The following is a 19,017-nucleotide window of genomic DNA, read 5'->3' on the forward strand; positions in this document are numbered from 1 at the left end:
GATAATACAATTCTGACAAGCTTGAAAGTCAATATTTGGCATAATCACCCTTTATTCTTCAGCACAGACTGAACTCTCTCAGGCAGCTTTCTTGTCATTTCTTTAAGTAGTCTTCAGGAATAGTTGTCCAGGCTTCTTGAAGGACATTCAAAGCTCTTCTTTGGATGTTGGCTCCTTTTTGTTCTTTTCTCTATCAAGATGATCTCACACTGCTTCTATAATATTGAGGTCCGGGCTCTGGGGAGGTTCCATTTTGGGTATTTTTCCTGTCCAGGTATGCTTTTACTGCATTGGCAGTGTGTTTGGAATCATGGTCAAGCTGGAAAATTAAGTCACTGATTTTCATACATGCTACTGCATGGTAGCTCAAAAAAAAATTTGTGTTCATAATTCCAACAATTTTGACTCCAACACCACTGACTGAAATGCGGCCCCAAACCATAACAGAACCTCCATCATGTTTTACAGAGAGCTGTAGACACTCACTGTTGTACCTCTCTGCTGACCCCCTCCATACATACTGGATGGAGGAGTGATTTGAACCAAAACTTTCAAATTTGGATTCATCACTCCATCAGACCTGTTGCCACTGATTTCTGGTCCAGTTCTTCTGTAATGTGGCATATCTCAGCATTTTCTCCCTGTTTCCCTTCCTTCAGAATGGCTTCTTGACAGCCACCCTTCCACAGAGAACATTTCTGATGAGGATTTCTTTTTTTTCTTTTTTTTGTCTGTTTCTTAAGGACATGACTTTCAGCTATTGTTTTATATATATATATATATATATATATAACCCTAACCCTAACCCTGAAATACAGCTATGGATGGGAAGAAAATGCTTTTTTTAAGTGAAAGTCTCTAAGTCCTTTTATCAGAAGAAATGCTAACTCTTTTGTTCTTAAAAGTCCAACGTACTCTGGAGCAGCAAATCCTATCCCCCTAACATTTGCTGGTATGAACACCAGCAGAGGAACTATATGGACAGGCTGTGACAGAAGGAGAGAGCGGCCCCAATGAACATCCATCTAAAAATATCACCCTCATTCATTTCACACAGCCAAGCCTCTCTTTGATTCTCACTTCCTCTATTAATAACAAAAACCTTCACCCCAGATCATCACAGTAACGCCATGCTCAGACAGACAGACAACCTGGGTAATGTCACTGTTGAATATTATCATCAGCTTCCTGTTGCAGTTTCTGATCATCCTTTCCAAATATTACAAATATGTGTTGTTGATACATTAGCATAAATGCCGTTGTAAATTTTGACTGTGAATAAGAGCATTGGCATGCACACAAACCTTACATTTCCTGGATTTTATTTTTGCCTTAAACAGATTTTTGAATTGCTTTATTATCTATTAATATCCATTTTTAAAATACTCACATCACAGAAAAAGAAAGTCCTTTTTTTTTCTGAAAGTTAAGCAGCTGAGCTCTTATTGAAGTCAGTGTGTGTACTGTGTTTCTCCTGTGAGGAATGAAAACATGCCTGTTTGCAGTCTCAGTTGTTGTGCTCCAGATATCAACTGAGCTTCTGACAAGGAGGAAAATTGTTCCTTTGCTGTGAAATCTACAGGGGACTTCAGTGAAGTAGGTATCTCTGTACAAATCCAGTCACGTAGTCAAGCTGCTGTAATGTATGTCGAGCTATTACTTTGTATTTAGTTCTTAATGTGCAGCTTTTAAGAATTGACATCCTAAAAAGTTGTTCATTAATAAGAGTAAATTCATGAAAATTAAAAACACACAAAATTTTGCCTGGCAAACATAGTTTAGAAATCTAAGAATCCATTCAAAATCTCTAATATAATGCTCCTAATAGTGTAAGTAGAGTAAATATTCAGATAATAATATTTCTGTAGAAAATAAACCATATTTATCCGCTCGTATTTAAATTTCACAGCCTGTTATTCAAATGTTGGGCTCAGAGACCTCCTTTTCGGTGCTATGGAGATGCATTTGTCCACCAGAACAGATTGTTAAGAAAGGACTGAAAGGGTTGGAATGGCACTGGGTCACCATCCAAGGAAAAAGGCTGCTAATGAGGCTAAGGTGTTGTGTTACCGAGTTATGAAATTATTGCTCTGGGTTGAGGAATAACACAAATATGGGCCATGTAACAGACCTACCCCTCTGCAAGTGGAGGCCTCCCACTCATAAACTCTGCAGGGGGATTGCATACTCATAAAAGCACGTTTCTCAGTTTCTTACACAACAACATGCACAAGAACATACACACAAATCCTTCACTCGCTAAGCCAACCACCCACATACACACATAAGCACTAAAACCCACTTTAACAGTTTATTGCATTAGTGCTCTTTCTCACACAGACCTGAGCTGATTCATGAAGAAATTAAAGCAGCAGGAGGGGAGTGAGTGGTTGGGGCTGGGAGGGGTTTCAGAAGATGAATGGGTAGGGGGGTGTCTGACAGCTGCGGTATACGGTTGCCATGGAAACCATTGTCTGAAGTCATTAAATGGGAGGAACATTCAGCAGGGGTTAAAGGTTTTCTTTTTTTCTTTCCTTTTTTTTTTTTTTAAATAGTTGTCAGAGTTATGCTTATTTTGATGCATATTAGATTAGGAGTATCTAAAACATGGCAGATGCGATCTCATCTAATGAAACCACCCAGCTACAGGATACTGCTCAGTTGTACATGCACGTTATCCTGTTTGTGAAGGTAATATCAGTACTGTTTGATTATTCATGCTGATCCATTAACATGCAAGCATTTCTTTATGTCTTGGAGTAGTTTATTTTAACTATATGTAGTGGGATGCTAACACTGTGACAATACATTATTTAGAATGGCAATATACAGTACTGTGCAAAAATCTTGAGCCACCCCTTATTTCTTTATGTTTTGCCTCCAAGGAGCCAGACTTTCTTTTAATTACTTTTTCAAAGTGGACCTGAGCAACAGTTCTGCAGGCTTTCTGAAAGTCTTTCAATGTTTTTCTTTGGACCCTGGCTGCCTTTTCACTTGTTTTCAGTCCAGTTTTTGAATCTGATCATTTTCGGAGGAATGATTTTGTTTGTTTGTTGAGCCACTTAACGCTGACCTAATCATTCTTCATTCAACCAGTTTTAAATTGTATCTTTAGGCATTTTGTTTCTACCAGCCTGTCGCAAAAACACGTAACATGTTTCTATTTCTTTAACTGAATTTACAAAAAATTCCAAAGAATTCACACTTGACAGACAAAATAGAATTTTTGCACTAAAAGATAATTCCCAAATAGCTATTCGGCACATCTCAGCATGGTGTGCAGTGGGTCCTGAAAAAACCTGAAGAAACAAGTGGAGGACAAAAGAAGTGGCAGGCCGTAAAACTATCTACAGCAGATGAACAGTATTTGAAAGTAGTGTCAGTAGGAATAGGAATAGATCCAGCAAAGACCTCTCACAGAACCTGAGAGATGCATCTGGTTCTGGTCACTGAAGCCTCATCAGAACAGTCTCAGTGGAAGGGCGGCCATCAAGAAGCCTTTCTTAAGGAAGGAAAACAGGGGGGAAAGGCTGAGGTATGCTGCAATACACAAGAACAGGACTGACAATTAGTGGCAACAGGTCTCATAGAGTGATAAATCCAAATTTGAAATGTTTTGTTCAAATTGTCATCAATATGTACTGAGGAGGTCATGCGAGAGGTACAATAGTGAGTGTCTACAGCCATGTGTACAACATGGTGGAGGCTCTGTCATGGTTTGGGGCTCTTGTCAAAATTGGTGGAATTATGAATTCTGATTTTGATCCACCTCCCAAGACCATTTGGATGGAAAGCGTGTGATTGACATTGGCTTCATTTTCCAGCATGACAATGATGCCAAACACTGTTAATGCAGTAAAAGCATACCTGGATTGAAAAAAAACCACACAATGGAACACTGTCAGTCCTCCCCAGAGCCCGGACCTCAACATTATCAAAGCAGTGTGGGATCATCTTGACAGAGAACAGAACACAAGGCAGCCAACATCCAAATAAGAGCTTTGAATGTCCTTCAAGAAGCCTGGAGAACTATTCCTGAAGACTACTTAAAGAAATGACAAGAAAGCTGCCTGAGAGAGTTCAGGCTGTGCTGAAGAATAAAGGTGGTCATACAACTGCACATATTTCCTATTTTCCTAGCAAAAAGGTACAATATTTATATCTCACTTGTGGTGGATCCAAAATATAACGTAGCAGAAAGGAGGCAGACAACCTAAATTCAGCATTTGGGTAAATAATAATAATAATACCTATTTTCCAACTGTAGGTTGAAAACAATTTTGCAGATAAAGCAGTAAAAAGAAACTTCACTGTCTGAAATGGGTTTTCATAAGGAACCCAAACAATACACTGATAACCAGGAATATTTGATTCACATATGTCTATTAAAAATTTAGTGTGATTATATTATATTGTTCTCATGTGATAAAACTAGACAGTGTTTTATCTTAAGAAGTTTCCATAATAATCTAAAACGTGGTGAGCATAGGGAGCAGGCCATTCAATAACTGATGCTCATTTCAATGTAACCATACTACCCCCTAGTGTTGAAAACCTGGAAATTCACATTAAGGTAAAAACCACAGTTTTGATCCACACACACTCAGTTGCCACCTGCCCATCCGTGACATCAACACAACATCACAAAGGTGCTCTGTTATCTGGTGACTGTGGAAGCCATTTAGGTACAGTGAACTCATTGTCATGTTCAAGAAACTAATCAGAGATGATTTGAGTTTGTGACAGGGTGTGTTATCCTGCTGGAAGTAGACACGAGAAGATGGGTACACTGTGGTCATGAAGGGATGGACATGGTCAGCAACAATACTCAGGTAGACCGTGGCATTTAATTGATGCTCAGTTGGCGTGCCAAGCATGCCACACCATTACATCACCACCCCTAGCCTGAGTTGTCTATACAAGACAGGATAGATCCATGCTTTCATGTTGCTTAAGCCAAATGCTGACCCTACCATCATGTCACAGCAAAAATCAAGACTCATCAGACCAGGCAGTGTTTTTTTCCACAATTCTGGTGTCCATTTTTGGTGGCGGCATGAATTGTAGCCCATTCTTAGCCGAAAGAAGTGGCACCTAATATGATCTTCTGATGCTGTAGTCCATTTGCTTCAAGGTGTGATGTGTTGTGCATTCAGAGATGTTCTTCTGCATCGCTGAACTTCATGAATTATGGTCAACAAGGCATTTTCACCCAGAGAACTGCCACTCACTGGGTAGTTTGCTCTTTTTCAGACCATTCTCTGTAAACCCTAGAGATGGTTGTGTGGGAAAATCCCAGCAGATCAGCAGCCTCCAAAACACTCAGACCAGCTCACCTGGCACCAACAACCACGCCACGTTCAAAGTCACTTAAATCAATTTTTTTCTGCATTCTGATGCTCAGTTTGAACTTCAGCAGGTCATCTTTGTCATATCTACATGCCTATAAGTATTGAGTTGCTGCCATTTGATTGGCTGATTAGATATTCGCATTAACAAGCAACTGTACACATGCACTTAATAAAGTGGCTGGTGAAAATAATTATCTTTGTGAAAGGTGTGTAGTGCACCAAGAAGGAGACGCTTAAAGAAAGTCAGCATTGGTACAGGCATTTAGTTTAGTTTAATTTGAAGAGTGTTCAAAGATATGATGCTAAAAAGAAAAAAAGAAAGAAATTAAAAACAGAAGCAATGCTGACTTATAAAATGCCCAAGCAGAAAAGCCAGGAACATTCCCAAATGAGCAGTGTACAAAATATCACAATATAGTATGTACAACACAAAAAGAAGACAAATACAGAGACAAGCACTCTTAGCAAGATGGAAATCAGTATTTACATAACAATAAATAACCAATAAATAAACTAACACTGAAATGCATCGGCTGATGGATGAAATAAAGCAGGAGTTGCTGATATATCGAGCTGATCATTGATTTACACTCCTTATACTACAGACAGACCACAGATGTTCTTCAGTGGTAACACATAGGTCATCCCAACAGATGCTCACCAACTCTTTCTGTACAGAAATCATAATGCTTAATGCATAATGTTTTCTAAACCAAATCTCTTCTCTGATAAATTTACATTCAAGCCTGCTCCGCACATGAATTCAATTTGAAAAGTTAGATTAAAAAAAAAAAAACCCCGTTTGACTGAATATGTTAAAGAAAACAGCACTAATGCAGGTTTAGTTAACGTGATTAAAAAATATAAATAAATAGTAGCTTTAAGCTAGCTCTGAATTCTCCATAAATACAAAAGGGGAACCCAGAATGCCACCATGTTCAGCACACAACATCTTCACCAGGGTCTAAGACAAACGACAACTTCCGAGAGGATATAATATAAAAAGACGGGTAAACATCTGCAAAGACAAAACTCCACCAGCTTCGCTGTCGTGGGGGGGTGGGGGGTGAAAACACTGAGAAAGTTCTCAGATTCATAATTTTTCTGAATAACAGTTATTACATTTCATCACATTACATACAGGTAAGGATATACAAAATGGTTTATGGTTGTATATAGAAATAACAAGAATCTAAATTTCACCCCCATGTGAGCTGAAGTTGCCGATCTCTCTGTGTTTAACCACACAGAGAGATCGGCAACAAGCCAGCAGTGCAACAGTTTCATCCAATGAGCATCGAGAATTCATTTTTTACTATTTCTATGTACACCTTACCTCTGGATATGGATTTATTCATCCTCTTTTTTATATATATATTTTTTGTGTGGATGACAGCTCAAAAGTGAGCATCTACATCCCCATAAATAAATTAGTGTCAATACGTTTCATCTGCACAACGATGTGACTAACTGCAGAAGTGTCAGAATCAGTGAGCAGGAGCTGTAAACTTAAAAGTCTCTCCTGTGTAACGCCAACAGCAGGTGAATAAGATGAGGACAAAACTGACATGATAGTGTACATTATCATCAGTTTTATATCTGTACAGGTAAGCAAAAAAAAAAAAAAAGGAAAAAAAGAATATACGCTCAAATATAAATAGGCATTTGTGTTACTGTGTGTATTCCTGTCTCAATATAGCGGTTTATATTAGTTTTTTTTTACCAGCTCACATGCATCAAATGCAACTTACCCAGTATCTGAAACCGGCCCGTCTTATTTTCAGGCTCTGTTTTAAAGTAGCTGAAAGTCACAGCACCACAATAAAGAGAAGGAATACAAAGCTCTATCTCACATCAGAAACTATTGTATTTGGAGTTGTTATAATGGTCATCTGGTGTATGACCAATGACCGCCTTTTAGTAACAGCATGATCCTCTCTTAACAAAAATGCCTGTCTCATATTTTATATACAACTCAGATCATGGCTTAAATAAACTCATCACACGTGATCATCCACCTGTCTAAATCTTCCTCAAAGTAAGTCTTTCATGTTTTAGCACTAGCCTAGAAGCCAAAGCACCTCACCTGAACCTCTTTGGCTCCCCCCTCCTTTAATCTCTTTTAGCTCGTCCTTTCCTCTTTCTCCTCCCGGAGTTCTCCTGGGGTTTCTCCTCTTTGCTCCCCATCAGCATTGCTCCGTTGGCAGCTTTGCTGAGCCCGTTGAGGGTGCCATTAGAAAGAGCCTTTCCTGCTTTGGAGGAAGAGGAGGTGTCACGCCGGGCGGGCTGCTGGCGGCGGTAGGTTTGGTAGTAGAAGTTGCCAAACAGGACGATGAAGGTGATGGCGTAGCAGATGAGGGAGTAGTGCATCCAGTGGGGGAAGTCGCAGTTGACATAGAGAGACAAGGCCGTGTGGCCGATGGTGACGTGGAACTGAATCTGTGACACGGCGAGAGAATTAAGGCTACATTTTTGCGCTGTGGTTTCACAGCTCTTTCATAGCAAGAAGAATGATTTTCAGTCAGATTATCAATACAATGAGTATATTTCACTGGACATCAGCCACCGTGCTGCAGCAGTATCTTACCATCTGGATTATCGTCAAGTACTTCTTCCACCACAGGTACTTTTGGATTTTAGGTCCACAGGAGGCAAGGCCATAATACAGGTACATCAAGACATGGATCATCGCATTCATGTGTGCACCAAAGAAGGCTGCAAGTAGAAGAAATAAAATCAAAGTGTTTTGTTTTGTCATGCTTACTGTAGTGAAGAACAGTTTTGTGACACACAGTAGTCTCAAACTGAGTCAACTATATTACTTTTACTGTTACACAAATATAATACTCTTCCCATCACTCTCAGCTGCACTTGTGTTTACCAGTTAGCAAATTATAGCATGTTAACATGCAGACTTGATACAAATTATACCCACTAGTAAACTTTAGCAATTTACTATCATCATGTTGCCTTGCTGGCATTAGCATTTAGCTCAAAGTGCTCCTGTGCCTGTTTCATACCCTTACAGAGTTGCTAGCATGGCTGCTAATATGCAGATACATATTAACAAAGAGAGGTAAACAAACAGCAATAAGGAATACAAGTACAACTCAAGAATAAAGGTTTTATAGACATCAAAAAGCTACTTTTGGCTGTTCCCTTATTCACAAGAGGTCACCACAGCAGGCAGCTCCACGTTTTAATTTAGCAGATTTTTATGCCGGATGCCCTTCCTGACGCAACCTCCAAGGGATTTGTGTCTCTTCCCAGGATTGAAACAGCAAATATGTAATCCACTGAACTACAGCACCACTAATGGCTTCATAGACGGCAATACTGATAAAGCATATAGTTAATATCTACTGTGTCATGAGCTACTCACACTGTCCTCCTGCCACCCATTTGATGCCAATCCACCAGAGTGTGAACATGCTGCAATGGTGGTAGACGTGCAGGAAGGTAACCTGGTTGAATTTTTTTCTCAGGATGAAAAACACAGTGTCCAGATATTCAATGCCCTTGGAGATAAAATACCACCACAGAGCTCCCGCCACCTGTCTCCATAATAAACAAAGAAGAAGAGAAAGAAAACACTGAAATCAGATTTCTAACCTTGAATATTATCAGAAATTGCATGTATGTGAACTCTGATTTTTGAAATCTTAACCTTAGCCTCACCTGAGACCGACTCTCTTGTGGGTTCTGTTTCAGACTACGTCATGGAGCAACGGGAAGGAAGGTGAAACTGAACACCATTCACAATTCAGCTCCAGCTTGCACTTTTTCTGATAACAGGCCCACAGTCTAAACGTATGGAGGCCGCTCAGGTTTCTAAAACCACTCAGAGTGACGCGTCACTGGCAGGACTACTTTAATTTTCTTAACCATGGGTGGAGTGGAGAATTATTAACAAGCAGAGATCTGGTTCCAAAGGTTTTGTGTCCGCAAGGAAACTAATTATTGCACACACATGAATCTTAAGATAGTAAGTACAATATAAGCAAGTGTGTGTGTGTGTGTGTGTGTGTGTGTGTGTGTGTGTGTGTGTGTGTGTGTGTGTGTGTGTGTGTGTGTGTGTGTGTGTGTGAGCTCCAAACACTCACCCTCACTTCATTGGGATCATCTGAATAATCCACCGGTTGACAAATGTAACTGTATCTGGCTGCTCGCGTCGCCATAAACAGCTGAAAAAACCAGAGTGTTCATTGAATTGCTGCTATAAAACAAACAGTGAGAATGGCAGAGAAAAGAAGAGAGATGGAGTGCAGACAAGAGCCTGAGCACACGGTAATTAGGTTAGTCTAAACCCAGAGGATAAAACTGCTGCTGTAACATAGTCATTTGGGAGTACAGTTAACGCTGGAATAAGAAGACATCAGCTTTAATTCACTGACTTCAGTTATTAGTCACATGCAAGTAATCATAACATCATAACAGCGTAGCCATCTACCTCTTTGAAGATGAAGAAGTTGAGGAAGACCATGCTGAAGTTGTAGACAATGAGGGTTTTGCGGAGCTGGAAGGGCTCTCTGTTCTTCATGTATTTGGGCCCAAGCCAGAGAAAGAGGAGGTAGGAGGTGCTGATGGCCAGCGTGGGTAGGGGGTTGTCCATCAGAGGCCATTTCTCCACTCGCTTGTCTGCAGGAAAGATGTTTTCACAGAGTTACATAAAGATTCTTAATATTTGCATTACACTGACACAGCGTGGGTTCAGTGTCGGTTTATTTTAAGGGGAGTGCACATTGAATAGGTGCTGAGTAGCAGCACAGATAACAGATCATGTCCTGCAGGGAGATGCCTGGCGGTCAGTTTGATGGGGATACTTTGAGAAAGACTACTGGCATATCCTGGGTTGACAGACCCAGGGTGCAGGGCCTGCTGCAGGGTGCAGCAGTTCATATATAGCTACTATATGTCCATAAAGTGTTGACTCATTTGTTAACAAATTCCCAGTGATGCACTATTCTTTTTACTAAATAACTCCATAATGACTCACAGCAGCAAGAACCCAGCATAGTGATGCATAATATGTACAACTGCACACACAAAGATGTGAACATGTATTTACTCACTTGTAAAACAACTTCTCTGATTTCAAAATCTCTGAAACAGACGCTCTCAGGCCCACCAGATATTTAGAGTGTGTTACCTGCAATAGTGAGGGTCCATTTGTAGAATTCTATGGTGTCGTTAATTAAATGTGTGACAATCTCCATGGCTGTGGCAGTTAACCTGAAATAAAGCAGACAATTGTTGAGGTTGAGGACTTTAACAAGCATTTAATAAACATCTCTCTCTCTAATAAACTCTCACTGAAGCAGAGTGATGTCATTATGTAGAAGATCAATAATGTGTAATGCCAGCTTAACTGGAATATAAGTCTATTTTAACACCAGTCCTTAAAAAGCAGTCAAATAAATAGATCCAGGCCAACAGGAGGCCAGTTATACGACTGGTGGTGTCTGGTGCTCCATGAGGCCTTGATGGTTGGCAATAGGCATCATTGCGCACAAAAGGCTGGAACACAGGCTGTTAGAGCGCATGTGTCAGCAGATTTTTTGGTGTGAACACGACCAACAGCCAACCTGGAGGCCTTTCTAACGAGAAGATGCCTTACAGATTTTAACACTGAACTGGCTCAGCTCCTATAACGAGCCACACTGACATACAGTGTGAGATGCACATTCAGACGCAGGGTGTGATTTAATGATCCTAAAAAGGTGCTCCCCCCCCCTCCTCCTCTTTCTCACTCCGGCCCGGAGCGGATCAAGCGCTGCTGCAGCATCTGCCATATTCCTGCACGCGCTCTACACAAAAACTGATCAGAGAATAAAGCAGCACTTACAGTTTGAAGGGAAATTCAGATTCATATATACCAGGTCTATCTCAAAATACTTAAAAGGCTTATAGCACGCGTTTAAAAACAAATCCCACTTTGTATGGCGAAATTGCTTTCTGCGGCATGCAATCCGGCCTTCAACGACAGGCTGCACGAGCAGTCTCATCGTCAACCAGATTTCTCAAAAACTCACAGCTGATTTCGTCTTTGAGCCATTAAAACGACACCTTCCATAAAACACATGTTCTCACGCGCAGAGTCTGCATGCATCGCACAGTAGGCCATAATATCGACATTTGTCTCGCCTTGAGGATGCTTATCACCTTACCGTGTCGGTGCTTTAAATAAATCCCTCTATTATTACATTCAATTCAAGGTCGCGCGATGTGCGTTATTCCGACGTCCAGTCGACTGATAGATTTTTATATGAACTGATGAATTGTTTCGTTTTTGGAGTGAAACAGAAGCGCCGCTGAATGAACGGCAATGGCACGAAAAATTGTCGTTAAGGGACCATACTAGCCTCCACTGCGCGTCTGCCTCTATGAATACCAACAACACGAGCGTAAAGGCAACCAGTGTAAATCCTGTACTTCCGGTTATATTTTCAACATAAAGCACAATTTTAAAAAAAAGAAAATACACATCTTACACGCTTACACACACACGCACACACGCACGTCAAAATTTCAGGTTATCTCAAAATTTCCAGTTAACTCTAAACTTTAAGAGTTTTTGTATATATATATATATATATATATATATATATATATATATATATATATATATATATATATTTCCTCCCACAGTCCAAAGACATGCAGTTACCGGTGAAAACCCACACAAACACGGGGAGAACATGCAAACGCCACACAGAAAGAACTCGGCCAAGGTGGAATCAGACCTAGGATCTTCTTGCTGTGAGGCAGCAATGCTAACCACCCCGCCACAGTGCTGCCCAGTGACTGGGTGATTGAATTGTTTCTTAATTGCCCATAGGTGTGAATGTGAGTGTGAATGGTTGTCTGTCTCATTGTTGGCCCTGTGACAGGCTGGCGACCTGTACAGGGTGTTTCCTGCCCTATGTCAGCCGGGTCCAAGAAGATGGAAGATGGCCCCCCGAGAAGAGCTGCTCCAAGAATGTATTAGGCAGGTGAAGACAGACAGTGATGAGGAACAGGGAGAGGAACAATTGTGGATGACCAATTCCTTGCATGGGATGCATCATCAACAAACAGATGAAGTGGCTGAAATCCTACCAGTTGCTAGAAAAGGCCGGCTTAAAGCATGGAGGCTCTGATCATGGCAGCACAAGAACAGGCCCTAAGCACAAGATCCACACAGGCAGGAGTTACCACAGCAGACAGGACCCAAGTTCCAAACTGTGCAAAGGTGCCAAACACATAGTAACAGGACATAAGTTGCAAATGTGACCACGTACACTGAGAAACAGAACCAAATACCTGAGATAAGTGCACAGGAACATCTGTGCTGCATATGGACTATAAGTCCCGAAGTCCCAATGAAAGACACCACCAAAGGTGGTTGAAAACAACAGGGCTAAGATCCTGTGGGACCTCATTTTCCAGACAGCCAAGCAGCTGCTCGCCAACCAACCAGACATAGCAGAGGACCAGAGCTGTGATAGATGTGGTAATCCCAGCAGACAGCAACATAATGAAGAAGGAGCATAAGAAAATGGACAACAACCTGGGGCTGAAAGAACAACTTGAGTGGATGTGGAAGGTAAAGTCCAAGTTGGTCATAGTGGTAATAGGAGAATTAGGAGCTGTAACCATGAAACTGGAAGAGTGGCTCCAGCAGATTCCAGGCACAGTATCAGAGGTCTCTGTCTAGAAGAGTGTAGTCCTAGGAACAGCTAAGATACTGTGTCAAACGTTCAAACTCCCAAGCCTCTGGCAGAGGAGCCAAGCTTGAGGAATATAGTGCAGTACCCATCCTGCAGCAGTTGTCAGTTTATGCTGTTAGTAATGAAATGATAGTTACTAGTTACTTGTTATATCAGCATAAGCATAAATGACCAACTGGTGGCCCATGTGTAGACCGGTATTGGGTCACTGTGTACTATGATGGGGGAAAGAAGCCTCTCTCTCTCTCTCTCTCTCTCTCTCTCTCTCTCTCTCTCCCTCTCTCTTTCTCTCTCTCTCAGGTGCCGTTTACACGAGACCGTTTTCATTTTGAAACGGTGTCGTTTTGATGCGTTTCGGCCTTGCGTTTACACGACAACGGTGTCGTTTTGATGCGTTTCGCCCTTCTGTTTACACGACAACAGAGTGAAAACGATGTGTTTGAGGTGCCGTTTACACGAAGCCGTTTTCACTGGAAACGGTGTCGTTTTGATGCGTTTCAGCCTTTCGTTTACACGATGGCGTTTCAGAAACGATCCGCGTTTACACGAGGACATGTGAAACGATGAAAACGATGTAGTTCCCATGCCAGGCCACAAGTTGGCGTTGGTTTTCTCTTTGCAAAGTTTGTTTACGCAAGACGCGCATGCGTGGAGTGACACAGTAGGTAGTGCGGCAAATTGTTCATTACTAACAAAACGGCCAATGTGAGAGGTTTTGTGTGGACCGATGATGAGGTTGGATCGCTGCTGCACACAACGCTGAATTACAAAACGGTAAAAACACAGGAAAAGCATAAGAAGCACTCGTGAATCCGCGAGTACTGTTTATCAGTTTGCGCGTGCGCGAAAAACTGGCCGTCGCAACCATAGTGCGCATGTGCGAGTCGAGCGTTTTCAAATCACCCCGGTTTCAAGTGTTTACACGAAAACGCAAGCCGGTGCGTTTCTGAAACGCTCCACTCTGGACCCCGTTTCTGAAACACATCGTTTTCACTCTGTTGTCGTGTAAACGGAAGGGCGAAACGCATCAAAACGACACCGTTGTCGTGTAAACGCAAGGCCGAAACGCATCAAAACGACACCGTTTCAAAATGAAAACGGTCTCGTGTAAACGGCACCTCAGAAACGGGGTCCAGAGTGGAGCGTTTCAGAAACGCACCGGCTTGCGTTTTCGTGTAAACACTTGAAACCGGGGTGATTTGAAAACGCTCGACTCGCACATGCGCACTATGGTTGCGACGGCCAGTTTTTCGCGCACGCGCAAACTGATAAACAGTACTCGCGGATTCACGAGTGCTTCTTATGCTTTTCCTGTGTTTTTACCGTTTTGTAATTCAGCGTTGTGTGCAGCAGCGATCCAACCTCATCATCTGTCCACACAAAACCTCTCACATTGGCCGTTTTGTAAGTAATGAACAATTTGCCGCACTACCTACTGTGTCACTCCACGCATGCGCGTCTTGCGTAAACAAACTGCAAAGAGAAAACCAACGCCAACTTGTGGCCTGGCATGGGAACTACATCGTTTTCATCGTTTCACATGTCCTCGTGTAAACGCGGATCGTTTCTGAAACGCCATCGTGTAAACGAAAGGCTGAAACGCATCAAAACGACACCGTTTCCAGTGAAAACGGCTTCGTGTAAACGGCACCTCAGATGGCACAAGTTGGGCTTTTATTTGAAAGCACCATCACTTAATTTCCGGTCAAGTTCATAGTGTCACTCTTGCAGCTTGACTCAGCTCGGTTCCTTTGCTGCCACTTGTCGGTGGATGAGGGAAGGATGCATTGCACATGCGCACAAAACAGAGGCGGATGCAGCAGAAAGGGCTTCATCAGCTTTAGTCAAGTCAGCCCGACACAACCAGAGCCAAAAGGGAAGCGCAGCAGCGCACGGGGTGTTGCGTCATAGTGCATTGAATAGTTTTATAAACGCCATTAATGATAATAATCAAAGAATATGATTAAGTGAACAGTATAGGGCGTTGTTTATTAGGAGAACATGAATGAAATCGTTCACATAGATAAATTCTAACACTTATAAAAACTAAGATTAATGCTATTTAACGTTTATGAACAGAATAGGCCGTGAGACATTTCAAATACTCAGGGTGATGTCTGTAAAAACCAGTGTCGTACCTCGAGCATGACACGTGAGCAAGGATTTTATTTTGGAATTTGCGACCTGACTCCTGTACCTCATCCTCTGTGACTTGACGCTAAGCGGCTCCGCAGTTGCACCGGCTTCCCTCTTGTCCTAGCGAGGCGATTTACTTGAATTAATCCATTACAGGTCACCTGCCTATCGTCGCCGTGACGCAGGGATCGCGGGGCAATTTGCGGACTCTTTGCGTGAAGCTGATATGCGGAGAAAAGTGGGGATGTGTTCCCTGGACTTATTTCATTAAGATGGTCGTGAGCTTCAATCATCACAGGCCTCATTCTCCCATTGCTGGAGCTAGTTCCTCATGATGATAGTGCGGTGAAAAGGGCGTTTTTTTTTTTTTGTTTTTTTCTTCCAACGATAAGGTCAAGAGACTGGCATAGAAAATGAAGATTTGGAGCACGGAGCATGTTTTCAGGTTAGTCAGCACATTGAGACGGCCTGTCATTGTCTTTAACTGAGTTTGACCCGGCGTATTAGACGCTGAAGCTCATGACTCCATGTTTCCAGTAAGTCTGCTTTATGTTAACAGTCTGATGGTGGGTCTTTATATGGGGCATGACAGCAGGAGGCGTGCTACTGAAGATGCTTCAAGGATGATCACTAACCACAGCTGTCCAAGTCATAGTGTGTCTTTGAGAAATGCACAACAGAAGGTTTTTGATGGTTGTTGTAATCACATTTAAATGTTACTTTGTACTTGTCTGCATACAGTTACCCCTGGGAGACAGTGATCAAGGCAGCTATGAGGAAGTACCCCAACCCCATGAACCCCAATGTGATCGGGGTAGATGTGCTGGACCGCAGTCTGGATGCAGCCGGGCGCCTTCACAGCCACAGACTCCTCAGCACAGAGTGGGGCCTGCCGGCTATCGTAAGAGCGGTCAGTCATTAGCAGATACATGTATATAAAGTGGTCCTCAAGATGTTGTGGGGGTCTGTTAAAGGGTTTCAAAAGAGGGACAGCAGGACAGTTCATTGACTGCAAACAGCGATTAGGCTGTTGTCAGTTCTACCTGCTGGTTTGATTTCCTGTGCATGTGGTGTATATTTCTGTCTGTAGATACTGGGAACCAACCAGACACAGACCTACGTGAAGGAACACTCCATAGTTGATCCAGAGGAGAAAAAGATGGAGTTATGCTCAACAAATGTAAGTTTCTACTGAGTGTTTCACTTCTATCAGTATAATTCATTTAGAAGTGTGGCAAAGACTTTGTAACCTTCTTTCATCTTCCAGATCACTCTCACTAACCTCATATCTGTGGATGAGAGGCTTCTTTACAGACCGCACCCAGAGAACCCTGAGGTGTACGTATTCTGGCTTGCATTTTATTTGTGACAGCATTTTTTTTTTTGATTAGAGTGCATAGCAAGAGATAGGAACCTGTGCTTTTTTTTTTGCAGGAACATGATGTTTCATTAATGTGTTTTTCTCTCAATGTCTCTGCCATCGCCTGTGCTCGCTCTGCTCAGGACTGTCCTCACCCAGGAAGCCATCATTACAGTTAAGGGAGTGAGTCTGAGCAGTTACCTGGAGGCCATGATGGCTAGGAGAATGTCAGCTAATGCCAGGAAGGTAACACATAGTACAGACAGTATCTTTATATTTATCTTTTGCGCCTTGGTTTGATGATGAATGCAGATTCAAATAATAAAATTTTGCATGCCTTCTAAGTTCAAAGGTCCATAAACCCCTGTGATGTTCACCACTCCGTCTCTGGGTATTGCCTTGGTCTCTTCCTTAACTTTTCTCTCTTTCTCTGTGCGAATCTGTAGGGTTGGGATGCTATTGAGTGGATTATTCAGAACTCTGAAAGAGAAAACGTACCTCTCTGTGACATTTACTAACGCTGGTAACTCTTTGCTTTCCTTTGCAACTTTGTCCTTCAGTCTTACCTCCCAAACCCCCAAACGTTGGTAGTGCACAGAAGACGCAAAATTCTTACAGCTTCTTTGTTTGAATTTACAGGAGCTGAAGTATACAGTGGTGACTACTTTCCTTGGCTGCACCTCATAAACAACTGGGGATCCTCAGCATTTCCAGATCGTCTCCCGTCTGTGGTAGTCTGGGAGGTTTTTCTGGATCTCCATCTGAACAGCACTGGAAGGACAGAGCAACAGTAACATTTTTGCCAAAGCTGAATGGTTATTAAAGAAGAATTTAAGGGATGTGGGGCCAACACTGGTAGGCATGCCTCATTGCTAATTCAGTACTCATTAACCCATTAGCTGTTTAAATAAGTGTTAGCAGAACAGATCAGCTTTACAAGACTGCCAGAATTCACTGTTTGGAATATCATATTACAGTTTACTTTCACACCATGCCATATCATTTTAGAATGCTATAAAGGAAGGATGCAATAGGCCATGGTGTGGGGCAATGTTAATAATATGCAACCACTTTCATAATTCTATTTGAACTAATATAGTTTTTGTGTAATGTCATACAATAGAGACTCCTGTTGTAGGGGTTTAAATTGGAAAGTTGTTATTGGTGCTTTTTATGTGTTACAAGGGGCACGGACTGTAGTCTGCATGATAGAAGTAAAAATGGAATGTTAAAGAAAAAGTATTTAGATAGTAAGTCAAAGAAATGATATTGTCTATCACAAAAAAAAGAAAAAAAAAAAGATGGGAATGTACCTTTAACATTGCCTTCTTTTTCTGCTCTCAAGGCATCAATACACTGGCATCTTTTTGATGTAGCATGGGCGGCAGGTTTGCAAATGGGTCATTAAGGAAGAGGCGGATCATGCAGGTTATAAAAACATACACAGGTTTAACTGTTTATAATGGCCTTAAAAGTGATACCTGTGTATTATTGCTTTGAGGGCAGTGCGATGCCTTTGCCAGTCATACCTGTCATGCTTCCACATGTTGAACTACTCCATAGAAGCTACCTGTATACCCTGAAGAGCAGGGCAGTACTGTATGTGCAATTCTGCAGTGGGAGAAGCACACCGTGATTTACATGCTAAATCAGATTTCTGACATTAAATTAAATTAAAATTTACATATTAGTATAAATATTATTTATTTAACGTGTTATAAGAAGCTTTCATTTTATGTGTGTGTTTGGTCATACCATGGGGGGGGGGGGGGGTTGCTTTTTTTTTTATTTCAAACTTTTGTCTTTCTGCAAGGATTAAAAGAATTGTTTGAAATTTTGCTTAAGTTTTGCAGCTTGTTTTACAACCAGTGTTATTCTATAGCATGCCTCTCAACACAAGGCTGATGCCCCCTGAATTCTTTTGGACACTGGACAGATCTGCTTGTTTTTAGCTGTCAAATATGCTGCATTTGTGTCACGAACGCTCACATTTGAAGAGAAATTAGGAAAAGTTAACCTCTCAGTTCCAGCAGTGCACACACACCAAGAGGTTTTTACACTACAGTGCAGTTCATCATTTGTCCATTTGGGGGCACACAGATACCTATGGTGCAGCCTCTGTCCACCTCCAGCAAGAAGGCCAGAAATGTTTTAAAAATTGTCCTCATACACACTCATTTTATACACTGCTTAAAAATAAATACTCAGAAATGTTAAGGGAATACTTGATCATTACAGTATTACACAAAGGCAGTCAAGCTTAATCAGTCTGTCCAGTTAGGAAGCATAAACCACTGTGAATCCATTTCACCTGCAAATGCAAATGAAAGTTTCAGCAAAGTGCACTGATGATGGGAAAAACAATAAGACAGCCATCTAACAGGGAATAGTTTTGGAGGTGTTGGCTACAGACCGCTGCTCTCTCCTCCCTCCCTCCTTACTACTACTGGTAACAGGAGAT

At 41.7% G+C, this 19,017-nt stretch overlaps 2 protein-coding genes across 4 annotated transcripts; one reads left to right on the top strand and one right to left on the bottom strand.

Moving 5' to 3' along the window:
• Nucleotides 1–5,604: 5,604 nt before the first annotated feature.
• Nucleotides 5,605–11,732, bottom strand: elovl4a (ELOVL fatty acid elongase 4a). 2 transcript variants are annotated; one of them, XM_030749348.1, is made up of 7 exons: nt 11,519–11,732; nt 10,501–10,583; nt 9,802–9,989; nt 9,455–9,535; nt 8,734–8,905; nt 7,939–8,066; nt 7,464–7,790 (listed from the first exon to the last, which is right to left on the bottom strand). In XM_030749348.1, exons 2-7 carry the CDS (start codon nt 10,565–10,567, stop codon nt 7,464–7,466), a joined length of 963 nt encoding a protein of 320 aa, XP_030605208.1. In that variant the 5' UTR covers nt 10,568–10,583; nt 11,519–11,732. The 2 variants fall into 2 exon arrangements, with proteins under 2 accessions (XP_030605209.1, XP_030605208.1); XM_030749349.1 differs by lacking the exon at nt 11,519–11,732 and having other exon boundaries at nt 5,605–7,790; nt 10,501–10,567.
• Nucleotides 11,733–15,277: 3,545 nt separating this feature from the next.
• On the top strand, nt 15,278–18,304 carry prelid3a (PRELI domain containing 3A). Of its 2 annotated transcripts, XM_030749350.1 has the most exons (7): nt 15,278–15,641; nt 15,938–16,106; nt 16,287–16,376; nt 16,464–16,534; nt 16,700–16,802; nt 17,003–17,079; nt 17,196–18,303. In XM_030749350.1, exons 1-6 carry the CDS (start codon nt 15,610–15,612, stop codon nt 17,072–17,074), a joined length of 537 nt encoding a protein of 178 aa, XP_030605210.1. In that variant the 5' UTR covers nt 15,278–15,609; the 3' UTR covers nt 17,075–17,079; nt 17,196–18,303. The 2 variants fall into 2 exon arrangements, with proteins under 2 accessions (XP_030605210.1, XP_030605211.1); XM_030749351.1 differs by lacking the exon at nt 17,003–17,079 and having other exon boundaries at nt 17,196–18,304.
• The last annotated feature ends 713 nt before the right edge of the window (nt 18,305–19,017 follow it).

Source organism: Archocentrus centrarchus, chromosome 16 (assembly GCF_007364275.1).
Source record: "Archocentrus centrarchus isolate MPI-CPG fArcCen1 chromosome 16, fArcCen1, whole genome shotgun sequence".
Lineage (NCBI taxonomy): Eukaryota > Metazoa > Chordata > Actinopteri > Cichliformes > Cichlidae > Archocentrus > Archocentrus centrarchus.